This window comes from Phocoena sinus, chromosome X (assembly GCF_008692025.1).
Source record: "Phocoena sinus isolate mPhoSin1 chromosome X, mPhoSin1.pri, whole genome shotgun sequence".
In the NCBI taxonomy this organism is placed as follows: Eukaryota; Metazoa; Chordata; class Mammalia; order Artiodactyla; family Phocoenidae; genus Phocoena; species Phocoena sinus.
In genome coordinates, this window is record NC_045784.1 from 43,476,555 (window position 1) to 43,499,779 (window position 23,225).

At 50.7% G+C, this 23,225-nt stretch overlaps 1 protein-coding gene across 4 annotated transcripts; it reads right to left on the bottom strand.

Annotated features, from left to right (window-relative positions):
- Positions 1-1,024: 1,024 nt before the first annotated feature.
- On the bottom strand, positions 1,025-21,757 carry GRIPAP1 (GRIP1 associated protein 1). Of its 4 annotated transcripts, none has more exons than XM_032620328.1 (26): positions 21,685-21,757; positions 19,557-19,623; positions 19,354-19,415; positions 18,349-18,375; positions 17,350-17,457; positions 14,624-14,774; positions 13,607-13,791; positions 13,364-13,411; positions 12,628-12,659; positions 12,477-12,524; positions 12,238-12,337; positions 10,852-10,929; positions 10,548-10,640; positions 9,681-9,815; positions 9,200-9,295; positions 8,757-8,969; positions 8,512-8,625; positions 7,657-7,734; positions 7,477-7,572; positions 7,292-7,348; positions 7,086-7,185; positions 5,061-5,191; positions 3,818-3,940; positions 3,567-3,660; positions 2,581-2,735; positions 1,025-1,573 (listed from the first exon to the last, which is right to left on the bottom strand). In XM_032620328.1, the coding sequence occupies exons 1-26, from the start codon at positions 21,724-21,726 to the stop codon at positions 1,481-1,483; spliced, it is 2,526 nt and encodes an 841-aa protein (XP_032476219.1). In that variant the 5' UTR covers positions 21,727-21,757; the 3' UTR covers positions 1,025-1,480. The 4 variants fall into 4 exon arrangements, with proteins under 4 accessions (XP_032476219.1, XP_032476217.1, XP_032476216.1 ...); XM_032620326.1 differs by having other exon boundaries at positions 13,364-13,414; positions 21,685-21,729; XM_032620325.1 differs by having other exon boundaries at positions 21,535-21,694.
- Positions 21,758-23,225: the final 1,468 nt, after the last annotated feature.

The following is a 23,225-nucleotide window of genomic DNA, read 5'->3' on the forward strand; positions in this document are numbered from 1 at the left end:
GCACTGGGTACCAAGTACCTCAGGCATGGGTGGGTTCAAGCCCCAGCTGTGCCACTGACTTATGTCCTTGAGCAAGTGACTTGCATTGTTTTTCTCTTTGTCGGATGGAGAGTTACCCCAGCTTGATAGTGTCTTTGGGAGCAATAAATGGAGTGATGTGAGAGGGGCATGGCACACAGAGGATGCCTTACCTTTAACAATTAAAGGTGTGTGGTGATGGGGGAGCAGTAATGCAGGGCCAATTTTTGCCTTTCAGTGGACTTATCCATCCATGTAATCCTCCATTTGCTCATCACACTCCTGATTTGTCCATTTGTCCATCCCTCCTCCCACCCACCACCCACTTATCCATCCATTCTCCCCCTCACACAGCCAATTACTCTGTCCTTCCCTCTAGCCACCCATCTGTCCATTTAGTCATTAATCCACCTACCTATTCACTCATCCATTTGTATATTCACCCCATCTACCCCTACCCATATGGATCCCCCACCACCCAACTATCTGTCCATCTATCCATTGCTCTATCATTTATTCACCTACTCTTTACTCTTCCCATTAGCTCATCCATCTATCTGCCCACTCATCCATCCACACATTCCCCTAGCCATCCATCTATCCATTTATACCCCCACCTATCTATCCTCTACCTATCCACCTAGCAATCCATTTGTCCATTTATTCATCCAGTCACCTATCCATCCATTTATTTCCCAACCTATCCATCACCAATCCATGCAACCTTCTACTTATTTATCAATCAGTCCATCCAACCACTTATCCATCCTCCCATCTATCTACTCATCCATACCCACACCCCATACACATTCACCCACATACATATCTGCAGATATTTCTGCTCCATTCAGTTTGAGAGGCTGGTCAACAGTAACTGGAGACAGGCTGGGTGAGGGTGGGGGAAGGAGAGTAAAGTTGCAGCCAGAGACCACCCTCCCAGTTCCAACGGTATAACCTCCCCACCCCCAGCACATCCCTCATGGTTGGAAAGAATCAGAGCAGACAGTCAGTGGGTGGGCCAGTCTGGCCAGATGGTATTTTGGCTGCACAGCTTTTACACACACACACACGTTGCTAGAACGCTGAACATGGACCGTGCCCCACCCAGCATCCCCAATCCCAAATGCAGAGTAGCCAGGCTTCCAGACATAAATTAAAAAATAAAATAAAATAAAAAAAGAGTTGGTCTCTGGGAGGGAGAGCTCATGCAGAGATGAAGGCAAAGGCCCCTGGGAGCCAGGGCCAAGAAGGAGGAGAATCCCTGCCCCTCCCCTCAGGATTCCCCACTCCCCAGGGGCCTCGGCCCTAAGACAGGGTCACTAACGCCAGCCACCAGGCCTCCAACCCCTTTAATGTCCAGTCTCCCAACCTATCTGATTTTGGCGCTGGCCCCCATTTTCCCACCACAGCCCAAGGGAATGGCGGGTGGGGAAGGGAGGGAGTGGGTGCAGCCTGCAGGTCTTTAGCTGGCTTCTCCCGGCTCTAGGTCTGGGTCGGGGGACCCCACGCACTCCTTGCTGAGCCGCACAATTTCCTGGGACAGAACTTCCATGTCCTAAGAAACAAATGAGCCATCAGGAGTCAGAGAAGGTGGCAGGCGATGGCACGCTCATCAAGCCTGGGTGTCATCCTTCTCATCCCATCAATGCCCAGCTATGTCTAGCCTGAGACAGGAAGGTATTTGGAGCAGCTCCCAGAGCTCCCAGCAGTGGGCTGGGCTCGGAAAAGGTGTGTGTGGTGTGTGTGAGGGGGTGAGGAGTGCCTGGAGCTAGGGATATGGACATGGGAGTGGATCATCTGCTCTGTGTGGTGAGGCTGGAGGACATGACCCCTACCCCTGCCACCTTCTTGTCTCTAAATGGTGAGCTTGCTTCTTAGAGGCAGGGGCCGGACTTGCATCCTTTCTGACTTCCCCCAGAGATGGGGAAATACTTGGGTGGCAGGATGGGTGAGTGGACACGTGGGTGGATGCATGGGAGATCCATGGTAGGCAAATAGGTGGAAAAATGAACTGTTCAGAGGACAGATGGAGGACAACAGGTAAGCAAGCAGGTCGCTGGGTGGGTGGGTAAAAGGTAAGACAAGGGGTGACTGATGAGTAGGTAAGAGAGAGTGATGCATCAGGAAATGGGTGCAGGGGACTTCCCTGGTGGTCCAGTGGTTAAGACTCCACGCTCCCAATGCAGGGGGCCCGGGTTCGATCCCTGGTCAGGGAACTAGATCCCGCATGCTGCAACTAAAGATCCCATGTGCCGCAAAGATCCGGTGCAGCCAAATATTTAAAAAAAAAAAAAGGAGATGGGTGCAAAGGCATGGGCAGATGATTAGACGGGTAGCAGGGCAGATGGACAAATAGTAGGTGGGTTGATGGGAGAGTGGCTGAATGTGTGTATGAATGGATGAGTGGGTGGGTGCAAGGATAGTGAGTAGGTTGACTGGAGGATGGGAAGATGAGGGGGAAGGAGTGCTTGGTGAATGGGGTGTGTGGAGAGGGGACTGACAGATGACCCAGGGGCTATGTGGCTGGAGAGACAAAGGGGTAGACTGGTAGGCCACACTTGCCTTGTGCAAGTGCATATTCTTGGTGAGCTGTTCCTCCAGCATGTTCTGTAACTTCTTGTTCATCTCCCGAAGGTTCTCGTCGCCTGGCTTCACTAGGTCTCTCAGGACGCTGCCCAGCCCACTACGGTCTGTGTGGCCTGCTGCCACAGACACATCTGCAAGGGCCCAGGCTGAGAATCACCCCCTCGGTCGAGCCGAAGGAGAGACAGAGACAGAGCAGGAAAGAGGGAAACAGAGAGTGGGGGAGAAAAATGGGGGGAGAAGCCATCTAATGGAGGAAGCAGAGGCTTTGCCATGTGAGACCTGGCTTCACTTACTAGCTGTGAGGCCCTGAGAAATGGGGTTAGGAACTAACTCATGGAGCTGGAAAAACACATATCTGTATGCAAAGCACAGAGCACACAGTCAGCTCTCAGCAAGCGTCAACTGGTATTATTCTGATTGATGAGGAAAAAACAGGGAGAGGAGAAGATCTGAAAGAAGGGAACAAAAGAAATAAAAATGGGGGATGGAGAAGGAAGAGGAGAAAGGAGGAAAGGGGAGGAAGAGCGGAGAGAAGGACCCTAAAAGGGATATGCATCCAGAGAATGAAAATTTCCAGAGGTGGAACCATTTAGACAGGCAGTAGGAACAGTGAGACAAGATGAAGGGGGGATGGGGCAGAAAGAAGAGAAGGGAGAGAAAGCAGAGGAAGAGACCCAGGGAGGAGAAAGGACAATGGGAATGACGGAGAGACACTAGAGAAAGGAGAGTGGAGAGACGACAGAGACTCAGACAGGAGGGAGGAGCCGAGACAAGAGATGGAATACAGAGCAAGACACACAGGTCCTGGCCTGCCTGGCTCTTCCCTCTAGCACCTGTGGTCTCGGCAGTAACTTTGGTGAGTTCCGTAAGGAGAGGAGAGAAGCCGCAGCTCTGGACACTGGGGAAGGAGGGGGGTAGGTGAGGGGTTGGACGAGGGGTGAGGGCTGGGGAGGGGCACTGACCAATCCGGCTGTCCATGACATAGGTCTCGATGATGGCGCTCTTCCGGCAGAGGTCCTCTGCCATGGACGCACTGCTCACCTCCAGGTGCTTCACCTGCAGGGTGGCCCAGCCCACCTCAGGCCCTCAACTGTGCATGTTCACCCATGAGGAGGGGCCTGGCCAGATATTGCCCCACCCCCACCCCCCACTCCTGCCACCCCGGCCTCCTCCCCAAGGGCAGGCCAAGAGGGGACGAGCAGGCAGACAGCACCTTCTCCTCCAGCATCCACTTCTCCTGCTGCGTCTCTGCCAGGCGCTGAAAGAGCTCAGCCACTTCCTCATCTGACAGCTCTGCTGGCCGCGGGGGCTGGGCCTGTGGGCTGCTGGATAAGGACTGCGGGGAAGAAGGCAGAGAGGCCAGCCCAGGCTTAGTGCCGACACCCCAGATAGGATCAGGGGCTGAGAAGGAGAACCAAGCCGGGGTGGGCTTTGCAACTGGGGCTGCAGACAAACTGCAGAAAAGCCACGGCACCCTCAGAGACTCTGGATCCCCCTTTGCCTTTTAAAGGGGGAGACAGGAACCACCACACCATAGCCTTATTGAGACCATGAAGAGAGAGCCTGTAACAAATGAGCTCTCACTTCCAGTTGACAGGAAAACTAGGGGAGAGAGAAATGAGCTGAATGATACCACTAGGAAGCCAGCAGGGAAATCCCAAAGGTGGGACATTTTCTTCAGGTCAACTGGGCTGGTCTCTTCTACAGGTTGATGTCATGAAAAAAATGGATCACACTAGATTCAAGAGACTTAAGGCACATAAAGCAACCAGATGCAGCAAATGTGCTCTGAAATTGAATGCTGGTTTCCATAAAACCAGCAATAAAGCACATTTTGGGACCAACTAGAGAAATCTGACTAAGGTCAAAGTATTCAAAAAGATGAAAATTTACCAAATTGGGAGGGTAGAGATCAACAGGTTACTTGTAATCTTATTTAGGTTTAAAAAAAAGAGAGAGAGAGGTCTAGAACGGTATGAACTAAGGATTTATAGTGGTGATCTCTGTATGGTGAAGATGTGATTTCTTTGGATTTTTTAAAAAAATCTTTGCTTGTGTTTTTTAAACTTTTCTACAATGTATACATACTACTTACAGAATGATAAAAAGGTCATTTCCAAATAAAAGTGTCTGGCAAGGAAGCTGACACAAACAATAAGTGATAATTATGAGTTGGAAAAAAGGATCTCCCACGTGGATAATGCACCTACTATGAGCCACATATTTTATAGCACCAGGAAAGGTGGAATTAGCCCAAAGATGAAACAGAGGGTCAGAGAGAATAATTTGTCCATCCCCCATTTAGCAATCTGAATCCAAGTTGGTGAGCTTGAGGAAAAGTTGACAAGAAAATGTGTGTGCTGGGCCCAGAGTAGAAGATGGCTGCAGGGGAGGGAAAAAGGAGGGCCCAGAATTTGGGTAGAAGCTGGGGCTGTAGGTTCTTCCCCGCCCCTTACCCTGGCTGGAACAGTCGAGCTCTCCTTCTCCCGCAAGATCTCGCGGTAGCTGAAGGAGGAGATGCTACTGCTGTCCCCAGTCTGGGTCCGGCTTGGTGAATTCATCTCTGATAGAACCAGCTCCTCGAGCCCTGGGCAGAGAGGGAAGAGAAATCTGAGCCCCAATCCCCCAGGGTCCCAGGGCACCGACTGGCAAGAAGAGGCAGAAATAGATTTGACAGAGGTGGAGAGAGGCAAAGAGACACTCAGGCATGGCTAACAGTGGAAGCCGACAGTAGGGTAGGGAAAGGCAGAAACCGAAAAAGAAGCTGCCTCTCTAGGCAAACACACACCAGAAGTGAAACAAAGGTGAAGATGGGGAGAAAGATGGACACACATGGGCATAAAGTGGTGAATGCACTCAGAGTCAGGGTAAAGACAGCTGAAGAGGGCAGAGGGGCACCCCTATGTGCAGAGAGAAGACCCCAGAGAGACAGCAAGCCAGAGCTGATGATAGAGGCAAACAGAGACCCTGGCTAAGGACACTAGTCAGAGCAGAGACAGAGAGAGAAAAGATGGCGGCAGACTCGTAGCCATGCACCTAAACCTGAATTTCACCTAATGCACGGATAGAATGTATGGCACACAATTTGAATCTGTTTGTTGATCTGTACACCAATCTGTAACAGAACAGAAATAAAAGTCCTCCCTTATAAAGAGAGGTAACTTCAGGAGACTGAGTGCCTCAGCGAGACATTGATTTGGTAAGAGATACACCCGTTTTTGCCATGTCACTTGAAACACAGCCACTAAGCTTGTGTCTCTGTTCTTGCAGCTGCTTCTGGGTGTCAGGGAGGGGGGCTGACACCACAAGCCAAGGATCTCCAGCAAGAGCAGGATGGCTGTGGAGGGACAGGGAGCACGTTTTCTCTCGTTTGTGATATGGGAGATGCACCAGAGCCATCACTGCATCTTATTTATTTAAACATATTTAAAGGCCATTTCTTTCTAAAAAAAAGCCCAAGGCAACTCAAATTTTTCTGTTGTGTCTTCTGCCTTAAGTGGCAAAAATAACATGGATTTTAGCTGCATAATGATCACACGGTAGTGTTGCTGCCTGATTGTAAGTCTGTCTCCCTAGCTCAACAGGGAGCTCCTAGGGGACTGAGACTTGGGCGGGCCTCCTACCAGGGACCCTGGATGTGAGCGAGAGGGCTCAGTCCATATTTATAGAATGAGAGAATGGATACAAGAGACTTAGAGACTCTGGGTGAGGTGTGGGAGTATATGATGGATAGTGGGGAGATAAACAGAGACACAGATGAGAGAGAAGAGAGGCAGAGATAAAGGAACAGGGAGAAGAAAAAGGCAGGAGGAGAAAAGGAGAGAACTAGAAAGAGAAAGCCAGGAGAGAAAGGCAGATACAGAGATGACATGAGGAGGCAGAGAGAGACAGAAACAGAGAAGAGACACAGCAAAAAGGAGAGAGAGACACACAGAGAGATAACGCAGAGAGAGATAGAGGAAGGAGGGACTTCCCTGGCGGCGCTGCGGTTAAGAATCCACCTGCCAATGCAGGGGACACGGGTTCGAGCCCTGGTCCTGGAAGATCCCAGAGGCCGCGGGGCAACTAAGCCCATGCACCACAACTACTGAGCCCACGTGCCAAAACTACTGAAGCCTGCGTGCCTAGAGTCCGTGCTCCGCTACAAGAGAAGCCACTGCAATGAGAAGCCACTGCAATGAGAAGCCCGTGGACCGCAACAAAGAGTAGCCGCTGCTCGCCACAACTAGAGAAAGCCCACGTGCAGCAACGAAGACCCAACGCAGCCAAAAATAAATAAATAAATAAATATATTAAAAAGAAAGAAAGAAAGAAACAAAGGTGGCACAGACGCAGAGAAAGGGTAAAAGACAGACAAAGTGCAAGAGGGACAGAAGACACAGGAGAGCCCTGCAGAGTGAAGTATAGGAAGCAGCCCCAGCCTTCAGACCCAAGCTCTGCCTCCCCACACTTCAGCCTCCCCTGCCATCCGGGCCCCTCACCTGAGCGGCTCTTGCTATTGGTGAGGATGTCCTGCAACCGCTCCTGCAGTTTATCCGCCCGTTTCCGCTCCAGGTGCAGCTGCCGTTTGAGGTCCTTGAGCTGTGGGGAGCGGGGGAAAGATAGGGGCTGAGGCCCGGTGGGCCCACAGGTGGGGGTGGCCGCAGGGCAGGAGTGGGCCATGCTTGGACACCTTTCCCCATCGTACCGCAGCACTGCCCTTCTTCTCCAGGATTCGCTGCCCATCCACCGTGTCCTTCACCTCCTGTGGGATAGAGAAAGCACAGCTGGTGGGTGCCAGAATGGCTGCATGCAGTGTGCTCCCTCCCTGCCCCATTACTGCATGCTGAGGCCCAGGGTGTGTTGAGGGACCCGGAGGGACCAGTGGGTGACCTGCTTCAGGCTGCTGATGGTCTTCAGGTGGCAGTCCCGCTCCTCCTGGGCCTGTTGGAGCTGATCCCGCACACCCTGAAGCTCCTCTTCCTTGCTCTGCAAAGCAGAGGGCAGCTCAGGCCGCAGCTTGGGAAACCTCAGTCCTCCCACCAGAGAGGAATGCCATCATGCAATGGGCACCTTCAGCTCGCCGGCGTGCTGCTCCCGACACTGCTTGAGGGCTTCCTCTTGTTCCTGCTGCTGCTGCTGCAGAGATTCCTACAAGACAAGTCCCAGGTCTGGCCACGGCCCCCCCAGAGGACGTCACACCCCCCAGAGGACATCACACCCAGTGAGCGGTGTGAGGGATTGCAGCAGGGCCCCTGCGTATGCAGAGAAGAAACAGAGTGTCACGTTGAGGGCTGCGCCATTCACATCGAAGCCCAACAACATCTGCATTTACATCTTACTTTACTTAATAAAACATAACGTAGCGCTTACTGCACACCAGGAATGTTGTAGGGATTTTATATATATTAACTCAGTTTATATAACCCTCCCATAACACCTAGACAGCCGGTATTATTGTTATCCCTTTTTTTACGGATGTCGAAAACGGGCCACAGGCAAGTTATTTACTTGCCCTGTCTGGGCTAGAAAGCAGCCCAGACAGGATTCAAACCCAGGCAAACAACTGGCTCCAGCATGTGTGCTCTTCACTGCTACGTGACACTGCCTCTTGTGTATTACCATGAGTTTTCCAGAAAATGGTAGTAAAAGTTCTGGTTGCATCAAAATTAGAATTATTATATTATAATAATCTTCCGACAGAAGTACAATTTCAGAAGGAAGAGGTGCCTTTTCAAATTTGCACATCTGACATTCTGCCCTACTGATTGATGGCCATGGCCTGATCCCCTCCAGAGGGCTGCTGTTGAGCCAGGGGGCGCTGTGGGGATGCCCAAGTCCAGAGCCTCAGAAAGTTCCAGGGCCTGACCACTTCCAGTCCCCTGCTTTGACATGCATACCCCCCAACCAGCCTCTGCACCAACTCACCTCAGCCTCCTTCAAGCGCCGTTCAAACCAGCCCTTGGCTCCATCCATGGAGTGTACCTGAGCTTGAAGTTCTTCCACTGTCTGCTGGAGAGTCTCCAGCTCCCGCGTTCGGGCCTGCAAGAGGGCAGAGCAGCAAGGGCCAGGTGGAGGAGCGGGCGCCTCACTCACGCCATCCCCTGGCCCATCAGCAAGGCTACGCTCCCCAGGTTTTAGACGCAGAGAGGCATTATCATCTGCCCACCCACCTTCTCCTCGCGGATCTGCCCGCGCAGCTCCTCCTCCTGCCGCTTCTTGTCTTCATGTAGCTCACGGAGCTCACGCTCGTAGCGGGCGCGCACCCCCAGCACCTCCTTCTCATGCCGTAGTCGGACTGCTCCCAGCTCCTCCTTGTGCTGGGACTTCTCCTGCAGTGTCTCCATGGCTAGCTCATCCAGCATGGCCTTCCGCTTCTCAGCACTCTGGCACCCAGGAGAGGGGGGCAGGAGGAGGTCAGTCAACCTCCTCCCCCGACACCAAACAAGGCCCAAGGAACAAGCCGAAGTCCACCTCCTCCCCATCCCGCCTGAACGGCTAAGTCACTCACCCGTCCTCATGGAACTGGTCACCTTCTGTGCCCTCCCATTCCCGTGGGCTTGCCCACATCACCTGTCCCCCTGCAGACTGGGCCTCCCCCTATGGTGTTGCCCACCTTACGAGCCTCCTGTAGTTCCTGGGTCAATTGCTCCTTCTCCTGCCCGAGTTCCTGAAGTTGTTCCAGCAGCCGACTATTGGCTCGCAATGACTCCTAATGTGGGGACAAAAAGGGTGAGTTTGATAAACAGCCCCCAGGAGGTGCTGCTCACCCAGGACATTTCTGGAAGAACATCTCCCTTAACCCTGGTAAAGTGGGTGATGTTCTGTTTCTAGATGAGAAACATGGCAGAGGCTGCTAGCTGCTCCCCAGCATTCACTCTCCCGCTATTATTCCGGTTTCTATCCTAACTAACTGAAGAGGCTCAGTCTCAAGTGAAATGACTTGGTCGAGGACACACAGGTGCTAATAAGTTCGGGAGTCACACTGGAACCCAGGTCCACCTGACTCCATGGTCTTCCCACAGCACCTCATGGGAAACTCCACTGAGCCAGGACTAGGGAACTAGGAGGAGACAGGTCAAAGCCAGAGGCGTCACCTGGAGCTGGGAGTTGAGGTCATCTTTCTGTCCCATGAGGTCCTCATACTCAGTCTGCCGCTGCTGCAACTCAGCTGTCAGCCCAGCAGTCTGTTCCCGGAGCATATTCAGTTCTTGGGTCTTTGCTGTTTGGATCTGGAGAGAGTGGTGGTGACGGAAAGTGCAGTGAAAGGGGCCCCAGGGGCCAGTCACTGGGTGTTCCAGGGAGACAGGGAGAGAGGTGAAAGGAGAGCCAGGAGTAGAGAGAGAGTATTTCAAAGAGAAAAGCAGTGAGAAAAAGAGATCAACAGGGGATTGGTAAGTGTGGTATATTCATACAATGAAATAGTACACAGAGAAAGTAGAACAGATCAGTGCTACATATGGATAAACCTCACAGATATAACGCTTCAGGAAAGAAGCCAGACATAGATTGGGCGTCTGATTCCATTTACGTGAAGTTGAAAAGCAAGCAAAACTAATCTATGTTGCTAAAGGTCAGAGGAGTGGTTACTTCTGGGGAAGTATTGATTGAGAAGGGGTAAAAGGGACCTTCTGGGGTGCTGAAAATGCTCTATATCTTCATCTGGGTGGTGGCTATATGGAGACAGATAAATATACAGACAGGGATAATTCACTGAGTGTACACCTAAGATTAGTACACTTCTTGCAGTCTACTGGAGAGAAACTAGAATGCAAAAAAAGCAGGGATGGATGACCAGAGAGAAGAGGGGTGGAAGCCAACAGAAAGGAGAAGCTGAGAATGAAACAGAAACAGAGGCAGGAGAACAGCATGAGGTCCAGAGGACGTTGCCCCAATGTGGATCAAAAGCAGAGGGAGACGGGGAGCTGGGGAGGGATCGGCGCAGGCTCCCACGTGTCCTGTACCTGCTCCAGGGCAGCCAGGCTAGTCCTCAAGGCATTGTTCTCAGCCAAAAGTCCTTCCACTTGTTCCTGCGCATCCGCACTCTGGATGGACACCTGGCCCCACCCCCACAACGAGTGAGAGTGGGTCCAGAACAGGAGGACAGGACCTACCCGCAGCCAAGAAAGAAAGGACACACATACACACACCCACGAGAACGACGACCAGGGGAAGCAGGACCCTGGGGCCTTGCCTGCCTGTACAATACCCACTGAGGCTGCCCCCACCCTCACCCCCACCTCCCTGAGCCCGCTCAGTACAATGTACCTGATCTTGTAGGGCTCGCAGAGCTGCCGCATGCTCCAGGAGCTCCCCCTGCCGCTGATCTCTCAGCTCTGCCAAGCTCTGTGGGGACCACGTCAGGGGAGCCCATTCCAGACCTCAGCCTCCCCTGGGGTACATATGACCACACAGACTCCCTCTCTGACCACCTGGCAGCATGCTGCCTAAGTACTTGAGGGCCTTGGACTACCCAGCCATCAGAGATCTCAGGCTCACCCAGACTCTTGGTCATTATCCCCAGGGGCCTCACACACCCCTGTATCCCAGTTCTAAGCACCTCAGAAACCACCTAGGCTCCTGGGGATTTCAAATTCACTCAGCCCCCATCCATAAGATGGTCTCACACTCAGCCAGATTCCAGCTCAGAGGCCCCAGGATTCTCAGACACACTCAACCCCCAGGGACTACAGCTTCACCCAGATTCCTGACCCCAACCCCCAGGGGTTTTAGACACAGGCAACCCCCATGTCTCTAGTTTCCAAGAGTCTAAGACCCACCCAAACTCACCACCCCAGATCCTATAGATTTCAAACTGATACAAGTGTGTAGTTTCCAGCTCCTGGTGAGGTCTCAGACTGATACCACACCTGCCACTCCTGTCCCCAGTCTCTGGGGATCTTCACACCCAGCTTTACCCAGACTTCTGTCCCCAGCTCCTAGGGGCTTTAGTTAGACCCACAAGCCATCATAGCCCCCAATCCAAGGGACCTGAGACTCACTCACTCTAAGGGGAAGGCTGGAGGCTTTAAAGTCACCCAGCCGCCAACCCTTAGGAGCCTCAGACCTACCTAGACTTTTGCTCCAGTCGCTCGATGTCTCAGACTCACCAGTTTTTTATTCACAGCCCCCAGGGACCACCAACTCACATGATCCAACTTCCTAGGTGTCTTAAGACCCAAACCAGCCCCCAACCTCTGAGGGCCTCAAATGCACTCAGACTCCAGGCCCAACTGTCTTACCCTTGAAAGTCTTATATCCACCCAGCCCCCATAGGTCTCAAAGTTACCCAACCTCCAGGGAGTTCAGACTCACTCCAAACTCCTGGCCCCAATCCAGTGACCACAGATTTCTCCAGATTCCTGTCTCTAATCCCCTGGAGTTTCAGATTCATCCAAACCTGTGGCACATAGGCCCCTAGTCCTCAGCCCCGCTGAGATCTTTAATTCATGCAGATTCCTAGTCCAACTCCTAGGGCTCTCGGGGTTCCCTAGTTCCCATTTTCCTAGCTCCTAGGGGGCCCAGGACCCATCCAGTCCCTATATTTCCAACACAGGAAATATCAGACTCCCCAACTAGCCTCTGTAGACCTCAGAGCTCCCCGGACTTCCAGCCCTGTCCCTATCCCAGTGATCTCAGAACCCAACCCCTTACCTGATTGGCAGCCTCAAGTTCCTGCTGCAGCTTCTGAGTTCGAGCCAACTGGGCTTTGAGATCAGCTTCCTTCCGCTGTTGTAACTCCTCAATCTTGTTCCTGGGGGTGATTGGTGGGAGGGAGGGGCACATTGACCACAGACTGAGGCCCAGTCTCCCAGCCCTGCCCCTGTGATCTTCGGTTAATCCTGCTGGGCACTGCCCCATTATCCACCAATATCCCCAACCCTGGTAGTTACCGGCTGTCATTGAATAGCGTCTCCTTTTCTGTCTGCAGACGGCAAAAACTGGGCACAGAAAGACAGACATATATGGGTCCATTCCACAAGTCAATCCCCTCCTTAGTCCCCGCAAACCCCTTCCCCCCAGCTCTGGAAGAAAGAAATTTACCTTTCTTGTTTCTTTTTCAGTTTCTCGGCAAGCTGGAGTGGGGGAGGAGGGTACAGACAAGTGATAAGAATGAGAATAATATTAATAAAGACAAAAATTTACTTCATGTTTACAGACACTTCCTACTAAGTCCTTTATAGAAACTGGAATTTACTTTTGTTACCTCATGGAATCCTCAAAACAGTCCTGAGAAGTGAGCACCACTGGCTTTACAAATGGGAAACTGAGTCTCAGAAGGGTTAAATAATTTGGTTGCACAGCTGGTCGGCAGCAAAAACATGACCTCTACCCAGCTCCTCAGGCTCCAAAGCCCAACATTTATGCCTCCGACCTATCGACCGATGGCCATGTCATAGAATACCTAGGCTGGGAGGCCTGGAAAACAGGATCATGATTGGCTGCCTCACCACTGGGTCTCAAGTTCCTAAGATAAGAGCCAGCAGTCTATAAATGCTTGGATGGATGGACGGACGGATGGATGGATAGATGAATGAAAAAGCAGAGATAGGAGGACCCAGAAGGATGGGATGGGGCCTGCCATGCACAAGACATAGAAGGACCACATTAGCCCATTTCATATTGAAAACAAATCTGAGACATAAATGTGAGTCTCTCCATTTCACAGATGACAAAACTGAGGCTTTGAAGAGATACTCTGCCCCTCTACCCTACCAGGGGAAGCATGGCAGGTGGGGAGTGGGTGGGGCAAAGTCCAGGGAAAGCTCGGCAGCCCCACCTTAGCAAGTTCTTCCTGCAGCCTGGATGTTTCAGCCTGCTTCAAGGTCTGCTGGGAAGGATGAGGGAGGGAGTTGTTATCAGCAAGCGGGGAGGTAAGGCCTGTGCCTTTCCCTGCCCTCCTGCCTTCCTAATCCATCAGCCCACAAGATGGTGATATCACAGATATCTCCGTGGGACCACAGGCAGAGCTAGGGCATCTGCCTGCCTCCTGGCACCCCAGCCCCAACAGACCCAGATTCACCTCCAAGCCTTGCAGTTGCTCCCAGAGCAGTCTCTTTTCCTCCTTCTCCATTTCCCATTTCAGCTCCACTTCTGCCAATGGCATGGGGGTCAGGACAGGGGAAGCTGGGCCCCCCAAGGGATCCCCTTGATCCTCACTGGCAGCTGGGGACCTCCCAGCCTCTTTCCCGTAGCGCTCCTGCAGGGCTGGTGGGTAGAACAGAGACATATGATGGATGAGGTTGTCTCAGAAGACCCCTGACACACCTCAAATAGAAGGAGAACTGGCCTTCAACCCCTTAGGTAGCAGAAACCCTGCCTCAGTGGCCATAAGCCTACAAAACAAAGGTTCGCCCCCACCTCTCACAAATCTTTTAAGCCCCACCAACCACGGAAATCCTGTCTACCATCAAATCAGCCCAAGATAATTTCCCAAGCCCCACTCCCATCCCCAAGCCCCACCCACAGCCCTCCAAGGTGATGCCCACCATCCTCCATTTACAGCTGAATCCTCCTATAACCTCTAATCCCCAGCCACATTCTACGAAGTCTCCTTCCTGATCACCAAACTACCACCCACCACCCCACAAGCCCAGCTGCTCTCCACAAGTCCACACATCAGGACACTCACTCCCACACTTTATCAAACTTTCTTTCAGCTTTCATCCCAGACCCCACTGACAACTTGGGCTCAGAATCTTCCTAACACTCCTTCATTCACTTTCTCCATTTAGCAAACACCTCCTTTCTGATGTTCAATCTGCTTATCAGTAACATTTGCTAGGTACCAGGTGCTGAACTAAGCTCAGAAATATATCACCTCTTATCTCTACTACAATTTTCCAGGTGGTAGACATCACTACATGCACTTCGTAGATGACAAAGCTTTGGCTCAGAGAGGTGAAATGGCTTGTCCAAAATCATACACTGGTTCATGGCAGGGCCAAGCCTGATTCTGAAGCCTTTTTCTTCCCCCAGGGAAGACAACACCTTACTCAAGCCCCAAGGTCCCCACATCCCCAGGAGGGTCTCCATGCACCTGCCACGTTCTTCTGCAAGGCTGTGTTCTCTGCCTGCAGTCTCAGCAGCTCCCCATCCACAAGGCTCCCGGCTTGGGTAGCCCCTGCCCTGGCAGCCCCATCCTTCAGTTGCTGGTTCTCCCGCTCCAGCTGTTCCATCTGGCTACAGAGCTGAGCAGGGGACAAGTGAGGTAGCAGAAGAGCAAAGAATCAGAACAACATTTGCTGAAATATACATAGCATTTGGCCCATGTACTTTACAATTCATTTAATTCCATAACGCCCCTGTGATGTAGAGGCTCTCATTACTCATTATCCCCACTTCACAGATAAGGACACTGAGGCACAGATGTTAAACAACCTCAAACTCAAACACCTGTTAAGTGACAGAGACATGGAAGATGGAGAATACTGAGGACAATTTTCTGCTTGCCCGCTTTCAACCTCACAGTTGCAATCCAAGACCTCAGGCTCCTCTGGAAGTTGCTGGTCCAAGATGTCAGCATCATGGATAGCCCCACTGCCAGCTTTCTTCTGTGGAGGGGTCTGCGTCTGGGAGCCGAGGCACCACAGACAGCTTTCAGAGCATTTCCAGGGTTAGCACTGCCCATGGCTCCCTCTCGTTAGCCCTTGGAGAGCCCGTGGAGAGGAGTACAACGCAAATAAAACTAAGCCAGCCCCCTGCTCAACTCCTGAAGAAAACACAGTTCACACAGCAGACCTGACAAGATCCTTTGTCCCCATTTTCAGATTAGAAGACTGAGGCCCACAGAGAATTTTTATTTTATTGCCTGGGATATTTTCTACCCAGAACACCATTCCTTTCATCCAGTTCTTCACATGACTGACTTTTTTGCATCCTTCAGTGCTCTGCTCAAATGTTACCTTTCAAGTAGTATCCCCCAACACAGAAATTCCAATACTCTCTGTTTGCTTCTTTCTTACCTAGCATGAATTGCAATTAAATTTACCTAACATGTTCTTAGTTTTTTAAATTTCTGAAAATGTTTGGATCATAAATTGTGATTCACAATTAAATTTTATTTCGTAACGTAGGTCATAAGCATAGATTCGGAAGCCAGACTGCTTGGATGTGAATTTCTACTCTGCCATTTCACCTTGGCACAAATTACTTCATCTCTAGGGGGCTCAGTTTTCCCCATCTGTCGAAGAGGGATAGTAATGACATCTCATCGGTTTGCTGTGAGAATTAAATAAGTGAATAATGTAAAGCACATCAAACAGGACCTGGCACACAGTAAACACTATGTAACTGTCAGCTATCAGTGCTATTATTATTATTTGTTTACTATGTTATCATCTTTTCCCCCATCCCACCCCCAGAATATAAGCTACCCAAGAGGGAGGACTATTTTGTACTGCTCACAACTATTTCCAGAACACAGAGCACATAGTGCGGGCTCAATAACTATTTGTTGAAGGAACAATTGAGCTGAAATATCTTGGCAAATAAGTGGTGGAGGCGGGCCTGGAACTCAGGTCTCCCTGTGAGCATTTCTAGCTTCCAGGAGGAGGAGGGGTAGTGCGAAGGAGGTTCTATACCTGGCTCAGTGCCTAGCCCAGGGCAGGTGCTGAGAAACACGAGCTGGGTTTATAGAGGAATAACTGCCCCTGCCTCGCCCAGCAAGAACCATGATACCACTGAGGCCAAAGGCAGGAAGCAGTGAGAAGTGAGGCGATGAGGTCAGCTGTTATGTGAGCACCAGGGGTTCTGAAATTTCGGGGATGAGGACCCACTGGGAGGTGTTGTCTAAAGAAGCAATGTGGTAAGACCTGCGGGTCAGGACAACCGTTATGGCTTGGTCTGGTAAAAGAAGCTAGAAGTGAGGAGACCAGCGAGGACACTGTGGGAATAGAGGTGGTAAGGGCTGAGGCAGGGCAAGGTCACAGGATGGATATAAAACTTTTAAATAGTCAAGAAATATTTTAGAGGGAAAATGAATTAATAAAAGGATACTATCAGTAGCTAACACCTACATAGCTGATACTATGTGCAAGGCTCTGTTCTAAGTGGTTTATAGACATTAACCCATTCAATCCTCACAAAAGCCCTGCCAGGCAGGTACTGTCATTATCATCTTTTCCATTTTAAATATTTGGGAACCAAGAAACAGGAAGCTTAAGTGACTTGCTCAAGGTTACAGTTAGTAAAAGGCAGAGCCAAGAGTTTAATCTAGGCCTCTGGCTCTTAACTACTACTTACTAAATTGCCTCTGGTATTGTACCTACACAAAGGTTGTGTTTTTGGTTTGTTTTCTTTTTTAAGGTTTTGAGCCCTACATTCTCAGGTAGAGCCTTGGAAATACCTTTTTTGTTGCTGTGAGACTTTTTCCCTTACAACACATGAAAAACTTAGAAAAGGGAAGCAGCTCGAACATCTTTCCATCCCATACTAAGCATAAGAATTTTACCTAAGACCTCCCAACAACCTGGGGCTCCATAGCATCAGCCCCAAAATATACACAAGGAGACTTGAAGCTCAAAGGAAAGGAGTGACTTGGTCAGGAACCAGCTGACCTCATGGCTTACAGCCTTCTAATCCCAGCACAGTGGGTGGTCCCATCTGTCAAATCACTGCCCCCCAGCAGAGATCGAGGCCCTGTTTCAGCACCATGGACAGTGACCCAGGGCCAGGCTCTGTCCAACCACCCTCAGCTGCCCTCCAGCTTCAGCCCAGGTGGCCCCTACCCCTTGGACCCCCCTCAACTATCCAGGGCACCAGCACCTTGCTGAACTCGGCCATAAGCGTGCTGTTCTGCAAACGGAAGTCCTCCTCCTGGCTGTGCAGCTTTGCCTGCAGCATCTCATTTTCACTCAGCAGCCCCTCGACTTCCTGCAGTGGCAGATGTGGGCCAGGTCTCCAACAGGGGTAGAAAGGATGGGGCAGCAGGGCAAAGAAACAGAGAGAGGGAGAAAATGACATTGGGGGAGAACATAGGGTACAGAGAATGAGATGGGTGAAATCAGGAGATACAGGGGGAAAGACAGACATAGGAGGGATAAAAGAGGAGATAAGGAGGGAGGAGAGACATGGGGTAGAGAGAAGGGAAGATGTGGAAGGAGAAAGGGATGAGGGGAGACAGTGGGAGGAAAGAGAGGGGTATATAGAAATAGGGAAGAAAGGAAGCAGAGAAAGATGGGGAAAGGGGGTTAGATAGGGAAGGAGAGAGGGATGGGATGGGGGAGAGAGAAAAAAAGAAAAGGTAGGACGGCAGAGAGATAGGAACAGAGAGATCAACAGAGGGAGAACAGAGAGAAGGGGTCAGGGAAAGAAATGAATCAGGAAGAGAAAAAGGAACAGGAGAGAGAGGAACAGGGAGAGAGGAAAAGGGGAGGGAGAAACAAGGAGTCAAGAGAGAGGAAGAAAGGGAAAGAAGAAAAGAGAGAAACGATGGCAGAGATAGGAACAGGTGGGGGAAAGAAAAAAAGAAGGTTGGAAGAGAAACAAGAATCCGAGAGGAACAGAAAGACAGAGACAAAGAGAGACTCAGAGAGGAGGACACAGAGAAAGAAAGGGAGAAGGAAAGACATACAGAGAGAGGTGCAGAGTAAGAGACAAAACAGGAGAACAAAGATAGACACAAAAACACATGGCAGGGAGGTAGTCACAGATGCAAGCACACACACAGAGAAAGAAAGGCCAGTACCAGGAGACCCCAGCATACAGAAATATCCCCTCTAAGACAGTCTCCCAGACACATTTACCCGCCAGGGGTCCCCTTACCTGAGCTTTCTTGCTCTTGCTCAGTGCCTAAAGGTGAGGGAGGTGAGAAGAGAGATAAGGTGACCAGAGATGGACTCCCTCACTAGGGTATGGAGATACTGTGGCAAGTGTCAAGGGGGGACAATGATAACAGGGGGTGAGGGATGGGGGTGTCTTTAACCACAATTTGTAGCCCACAGGAATGATGGAGTGAGTGGGTGAATGAGGAGCACCCTGCTTACATCCTTTCCTCTAAGCTCTTGAGGCTTTTCATGGGTCTTAGTATTTAACCCTTCATAGGCTGGATCTCCGGACTCAGAAATTATGGCTTCACTGTTCCATCTGTCCAAACACATCTATGTGGATCCCTCCCATGCACCGTGGAAACTGCTGTTCCCTTGCTGGGCAGCTGAGGGCATTGCCAGGTTGGGAAATCAGTACCCTACCAAAGAGAAGCCTAGCTTTCTGACTGCCAGACTTTCTGCATTCTGTGTTCCTTCATCTAACAAATATATATGGAGAACATACTGCGTATGACATTGTACTATGCATGGGGACAGAGCAGTGAAGAAAGAGACAAAGAAGGGCCTTGAATGCCTTGAGGGGCCATGATAGGTTATATGCTATCTCATCTTCAAAGGATTTGAGAGGTAGGTTTAGTCTCACTTTACCAACAGGACCAGGACAGGGGTGGGGAATAGGAGCACAAGGCAGGAGTATGAGTGGGGGACAGGAGGCAGGTTCAAGGCAGATTTACTGATAGATTTGATTATTTAGTTAGAAATCAGTGAATGAGAATGAGTAATTGAAATTAAAAATGAATTAAGAGTAAATGAAAATTAATTAATAAATTAAGCAGACCTAGATAAAATTACCAAACAAAGGAGACTTCCATGAGAAATTTTTGAATGACTAGTGACAGCATGTAACATTAGGTCTGGTTCACTGTAGGTGCTCACTGGACAGATGAATGAGTCAGATGGCTACAGGGAACACATGGGTGGGTGAGTAGGTGGAAGGAGGTACCTTCTGAGCTTTGTTGAACTCCTTATCCAGGTAGGCGACCTTCTGTCGAAGACTGGTAAGTTCTGGTGTGGGGAAAGCAGGGAGTCTCAGCCTCAGTCAGTGGTAAGGAGCCGAAAGGTCCTCCTGCCAGGCCTCTGAGATTTTTCCCCCTTGGCCTCTGTCCTCCAAAGCCACCCCCATCTAATGAGACCCTCTTGGCTCACCAACACCATTCTTGCGTAGTTCATCTGAAAGCTGGTAGTTGTTTGTCCGGAGTTCTAGGAGCTGAGCCTTAGGGGGAAGCAGGGAAGGAAATGACTTGGCAGAAATGTGCCCCCTACCCTCATGAGGAGAGAACCAATCCCCTGAGCCCTACAGACCCTGCTGCCCTCCATGCGCCTCTTTAGTCACTCCTACGACCCGTGCCTGCTTCATCCCAAATGAGTCCAGCCACTCAGCCTGTCCCACCTTCTCCAGTTCTACTTATATAAACACAGTCAGCCTCACCTGTCTCCCTGCTGCCTCCATCTCTCCCCTTCCAATCCAACTGTGCCCTCAGGCCATGACTGAGTGCTGACCCAGTCAGTCTCTTGCTCATGTGTGTTCCATGCCCAAAGGATAAAGTCTGCCTCTTCATCTGGACTGGCCTCGTCACACGTTAAACACTGTTCTGTCTTCTGTCAGAGGTGTTCTCTATCCTCTTGGCCAGAGTAGGGGGCAGGGGATTGCCTTCCTCCCTCTTTCCCAAGGGAAGAGAGCCTGGTATTATGACCAATTTCACTGAGTAAAAGGGGGCTTCCCAGGGTCCCCACCCCCAAGGCTCTCAAAATATGTCCAGACCCCTTTCAAGAATTGAGGGAAGGTGACGTATGGGCCATTCCAAACAGCATATCCCTACCTACCAGCCCTGTAGGTGCTGAGGCCAATTCTTCCCAGACCACCATCCCTTACCCCACCAGGACCTTTCCCTCTCTCCCATGGCACCAGCCTCCATCCCTGGGTGGTCTGCTAAAGGTGAGAGGGCCTGGCCTCTACAGAATCTTTCCTGCCCCTGTCCTCTCCCAGACCCAGTGATCTGTCTCCCCCAGTCCTGATCCAGTTGGAACACCCCTGGCATCCACTTACAGTGTCTATCCATCAGAGCCCAATGGTTTTCCCTTCACTCATGACCAGTAGAATCAATCTTCCTCATTCAAGGATCCCCTATACCCCTCAAGATCTCCCCAGTCATAATCCAATGGGATGACGCTATACCCTTCAGGGTTTTTCCCCCACAAGGCCTTGGGTGGGCCAGTTGGATTACTCTTGCTCACATGGAATACTTTGCACAAGTTACAGGGGCCTTCCCCTTTTTTGGTCCAATTATCTCAGTCTTCCACCCTCAGGGTCCCTCACATAGCGACAACTGGTTTCCTTCATTCAAGGATGAATGGATTACCTGCTCTCACTCGGAGTTCCTCCTGTCCTCCCACAGGACCCTACGCAGGGTTTCCCCCTTTCAGAGTCTCCACACAAAATCCAATGGTCTTCCCCAGTAAGGAATTCTCTCAACAAGGACCCACTCTGGCCTTTCATCCATCTCAGAGTCCCCCCAAAAAGAATCAAGTGGTCACAGTACTCAGTCAGGGTACCTCTCCACAGACCGGTGATTTCCCCTCCACGCAGTCCAAGGTATCACTCTTTCACCTCCTCTGGTCCTCTCTCCAACAAGGATTAATCGTATTACCCATTCAGGGCCTTCTTCACCCCACATCTAATGGGATCACCCGTAAGCATCCAATGGTACTGCCCTCTCTTGGGATCCGCTACCACCCCTCGCACAGGAGCTCCACCTCCCAGGAACAATGACATGTGGGGTCTTTCCCCAGTCCCCTGACATAGTGGTATCTCCCACAGAAACGTCCACCTCCCACCGATAATGGTATTGCCCTCTCCAGGGCTCCCCCCACCACGAAGCAAACAGCCCAACACCCGCTTCCTTCCTCTCCAGGCAAAATGGTTTCCCCCTCTCAGGATCTCCTTCCCTCAAAGCCCAGCATTACCGTCGCCCACCCAAGGTGTCCCCGGCATGGGCCCAAAGGTCTCGTCCCCTCCAAGTCTGAGTAAGGTGTCGCCCACGCTAGGACTCTCTCTTCCGCCCACAAGGCTAACAGAATCCATCCCCTCAGAACCCAATTGTATCTCGGAATCCAGTAGTCTCACCGCTCGGAGCCTCAGTTTCCCTTCTCCAGACCAACCCCTTAGGCTCAAGGTCCATCCCACCCAACCCCTGCACAAAGTCGGTGGGACGATCTTTCTCTTCCCCGCCCTCCCGTCGCCTAGCCCGGTGGTCTTTTCCCCGGCGAGCGGCACCTGCATCCGTTGAAACTCCTCCTCAGACAGAGCTTGCGCCATGTTCCTCCCCCCCCACCCCCCCAAGAGCTTTCTGCGCAGACGCAGTTTGTCCCTCCTGTCAGTAGTATTAAGGTCGGACCAAACCACTGGGCAGGAATAGAGGGGGGAGGAGTCTACTCCGGAAGTTCAGCATTTTGGAAAACAAGAGAAGGAAACTGACAGGTTAGGTGAATTGCAATGTAATATTTTACCAGAATCAAGGTAATTTGTTCTGGCTTTTGAGCTCTCATAGACTACTCATTGTGATGCGACACTATGGCATCCCTGTGTCATGGGTGGACTCGTCGCTAGGGATGCGTTTGCCGACCGAAAATCACGCTTCTGTGGTACTCCTTTAAGGAGAATGGTTGGCTTTACCGTAGAAAAGAAAGCGGAAGCTTTCGCACGTCTTGTTCCCGCCCTCCTCCGGGTGACCCCAAAAGGGAATTCCGCCTCTGGTGAAACCGTTGGCGTTTTTTTTTTTGTTTTGTTTTGTTATTAAAGATTTGACGCTGATTTTCTTAACATGATGCTGTTGTTAGATAAAGGGCCTAGCCACAAATAAATTTAAAATACCTGTGAGGAAAGAATGGCAGTGACTCAAACGGGAAAGCTGCATTTAAAAAACAAAAATAGGATGACGAAACACCGGGAACATTCAAATAAGTATTAAAATGCATTATAAGCCTCTCTTGTGCTTACTGGCCACCTCTGCAAACCCTGCCACCCAAACAGTAGTTTTTATGTGGGAAAGAAAAAAATTAGAAAGCATGTTTAGCAGCAACATATCTCTACTAGGATACACCCTATTTTCTTTATTTTTTGGCGGGGAGTGGGGGGGGGAGAAACTTAATTTTGATGCCATTTTAAACGTACAGAAAAACAAGAATGGTACAAGGAAATTCCCTGTACCCTTTTGCCAGATTCATCAATTTTTCACATTTTGCCACCTTTGCTTTATCATTATCTCTCTCTCTGTCTCTAAATATAAAAATTTTGAACCATTGGCTTCAGCATCCATCGATTATTTTCTAACACCAACATTCCTTTGATACTTGTTAGTTACTCTTCTACTGTAAGGAAGAGCTTTCTCTTCTTCCCCATTTATGTGTTTATATCTGTACAGACTCGTGTTCTTATTTTATTCAATACATGATAATCAATCACTATCATTATTTCCTTTGACGCTCAAATTGTCCCAGATTTGGCCAGTGAGAGCTCCTTCAAGCTGACTTTTGTGTCCCTTTGACATGACCCCATCATTTTTTTTTTTTTTTTTTGTGGTACGCGGGCCTCTCACTGCTGTGGCCTCTCCCGTTGCGGAGCACAGGCTCCGGACGCGCAGGCTCAGCGGCCATGGCTCAGCGGCCATGGCTCATGGGCCCAGCCGCTCCGCGGCATGTGGGATCTTCCCGGACCGGGGCACGAACCCGCGTCCCCTGCATCGGCAGGCAGACTCTCAACCACTGCGCCACCAGGGAAGCCCCTATTTTTTTTTTTTATAATGGGACGATTAAAGA

What these genes read in the sequence shown, in the direction of transcription:
- GRIPAP1 (XM_032620325.1), bottom strand. Translation starts at nt 21,690, where the DNA reads ATGCAGGTGCCGCTCGCCGGGGAAAAGACCACCGGGCTAGGCGACGGG. An exon ending in TGCGAGCCCTACAAGATCAG is followed by an intron (nt 10,641 to 10,851) that starts GTACATTGTACT and finishes GGGTGGGGCCAG; the next exon opens with GTGTCCATCCAGAGTGCGGA. An exon ending in ACCTCAACTCCCAGCTCCAG is followed by an intron (nt 9,296 to 9,680) that starts GTGACGCCTCTG and finishes TCCCCACATTAG; the next exon opens with GAGTCATTGCGAGCCAATAG.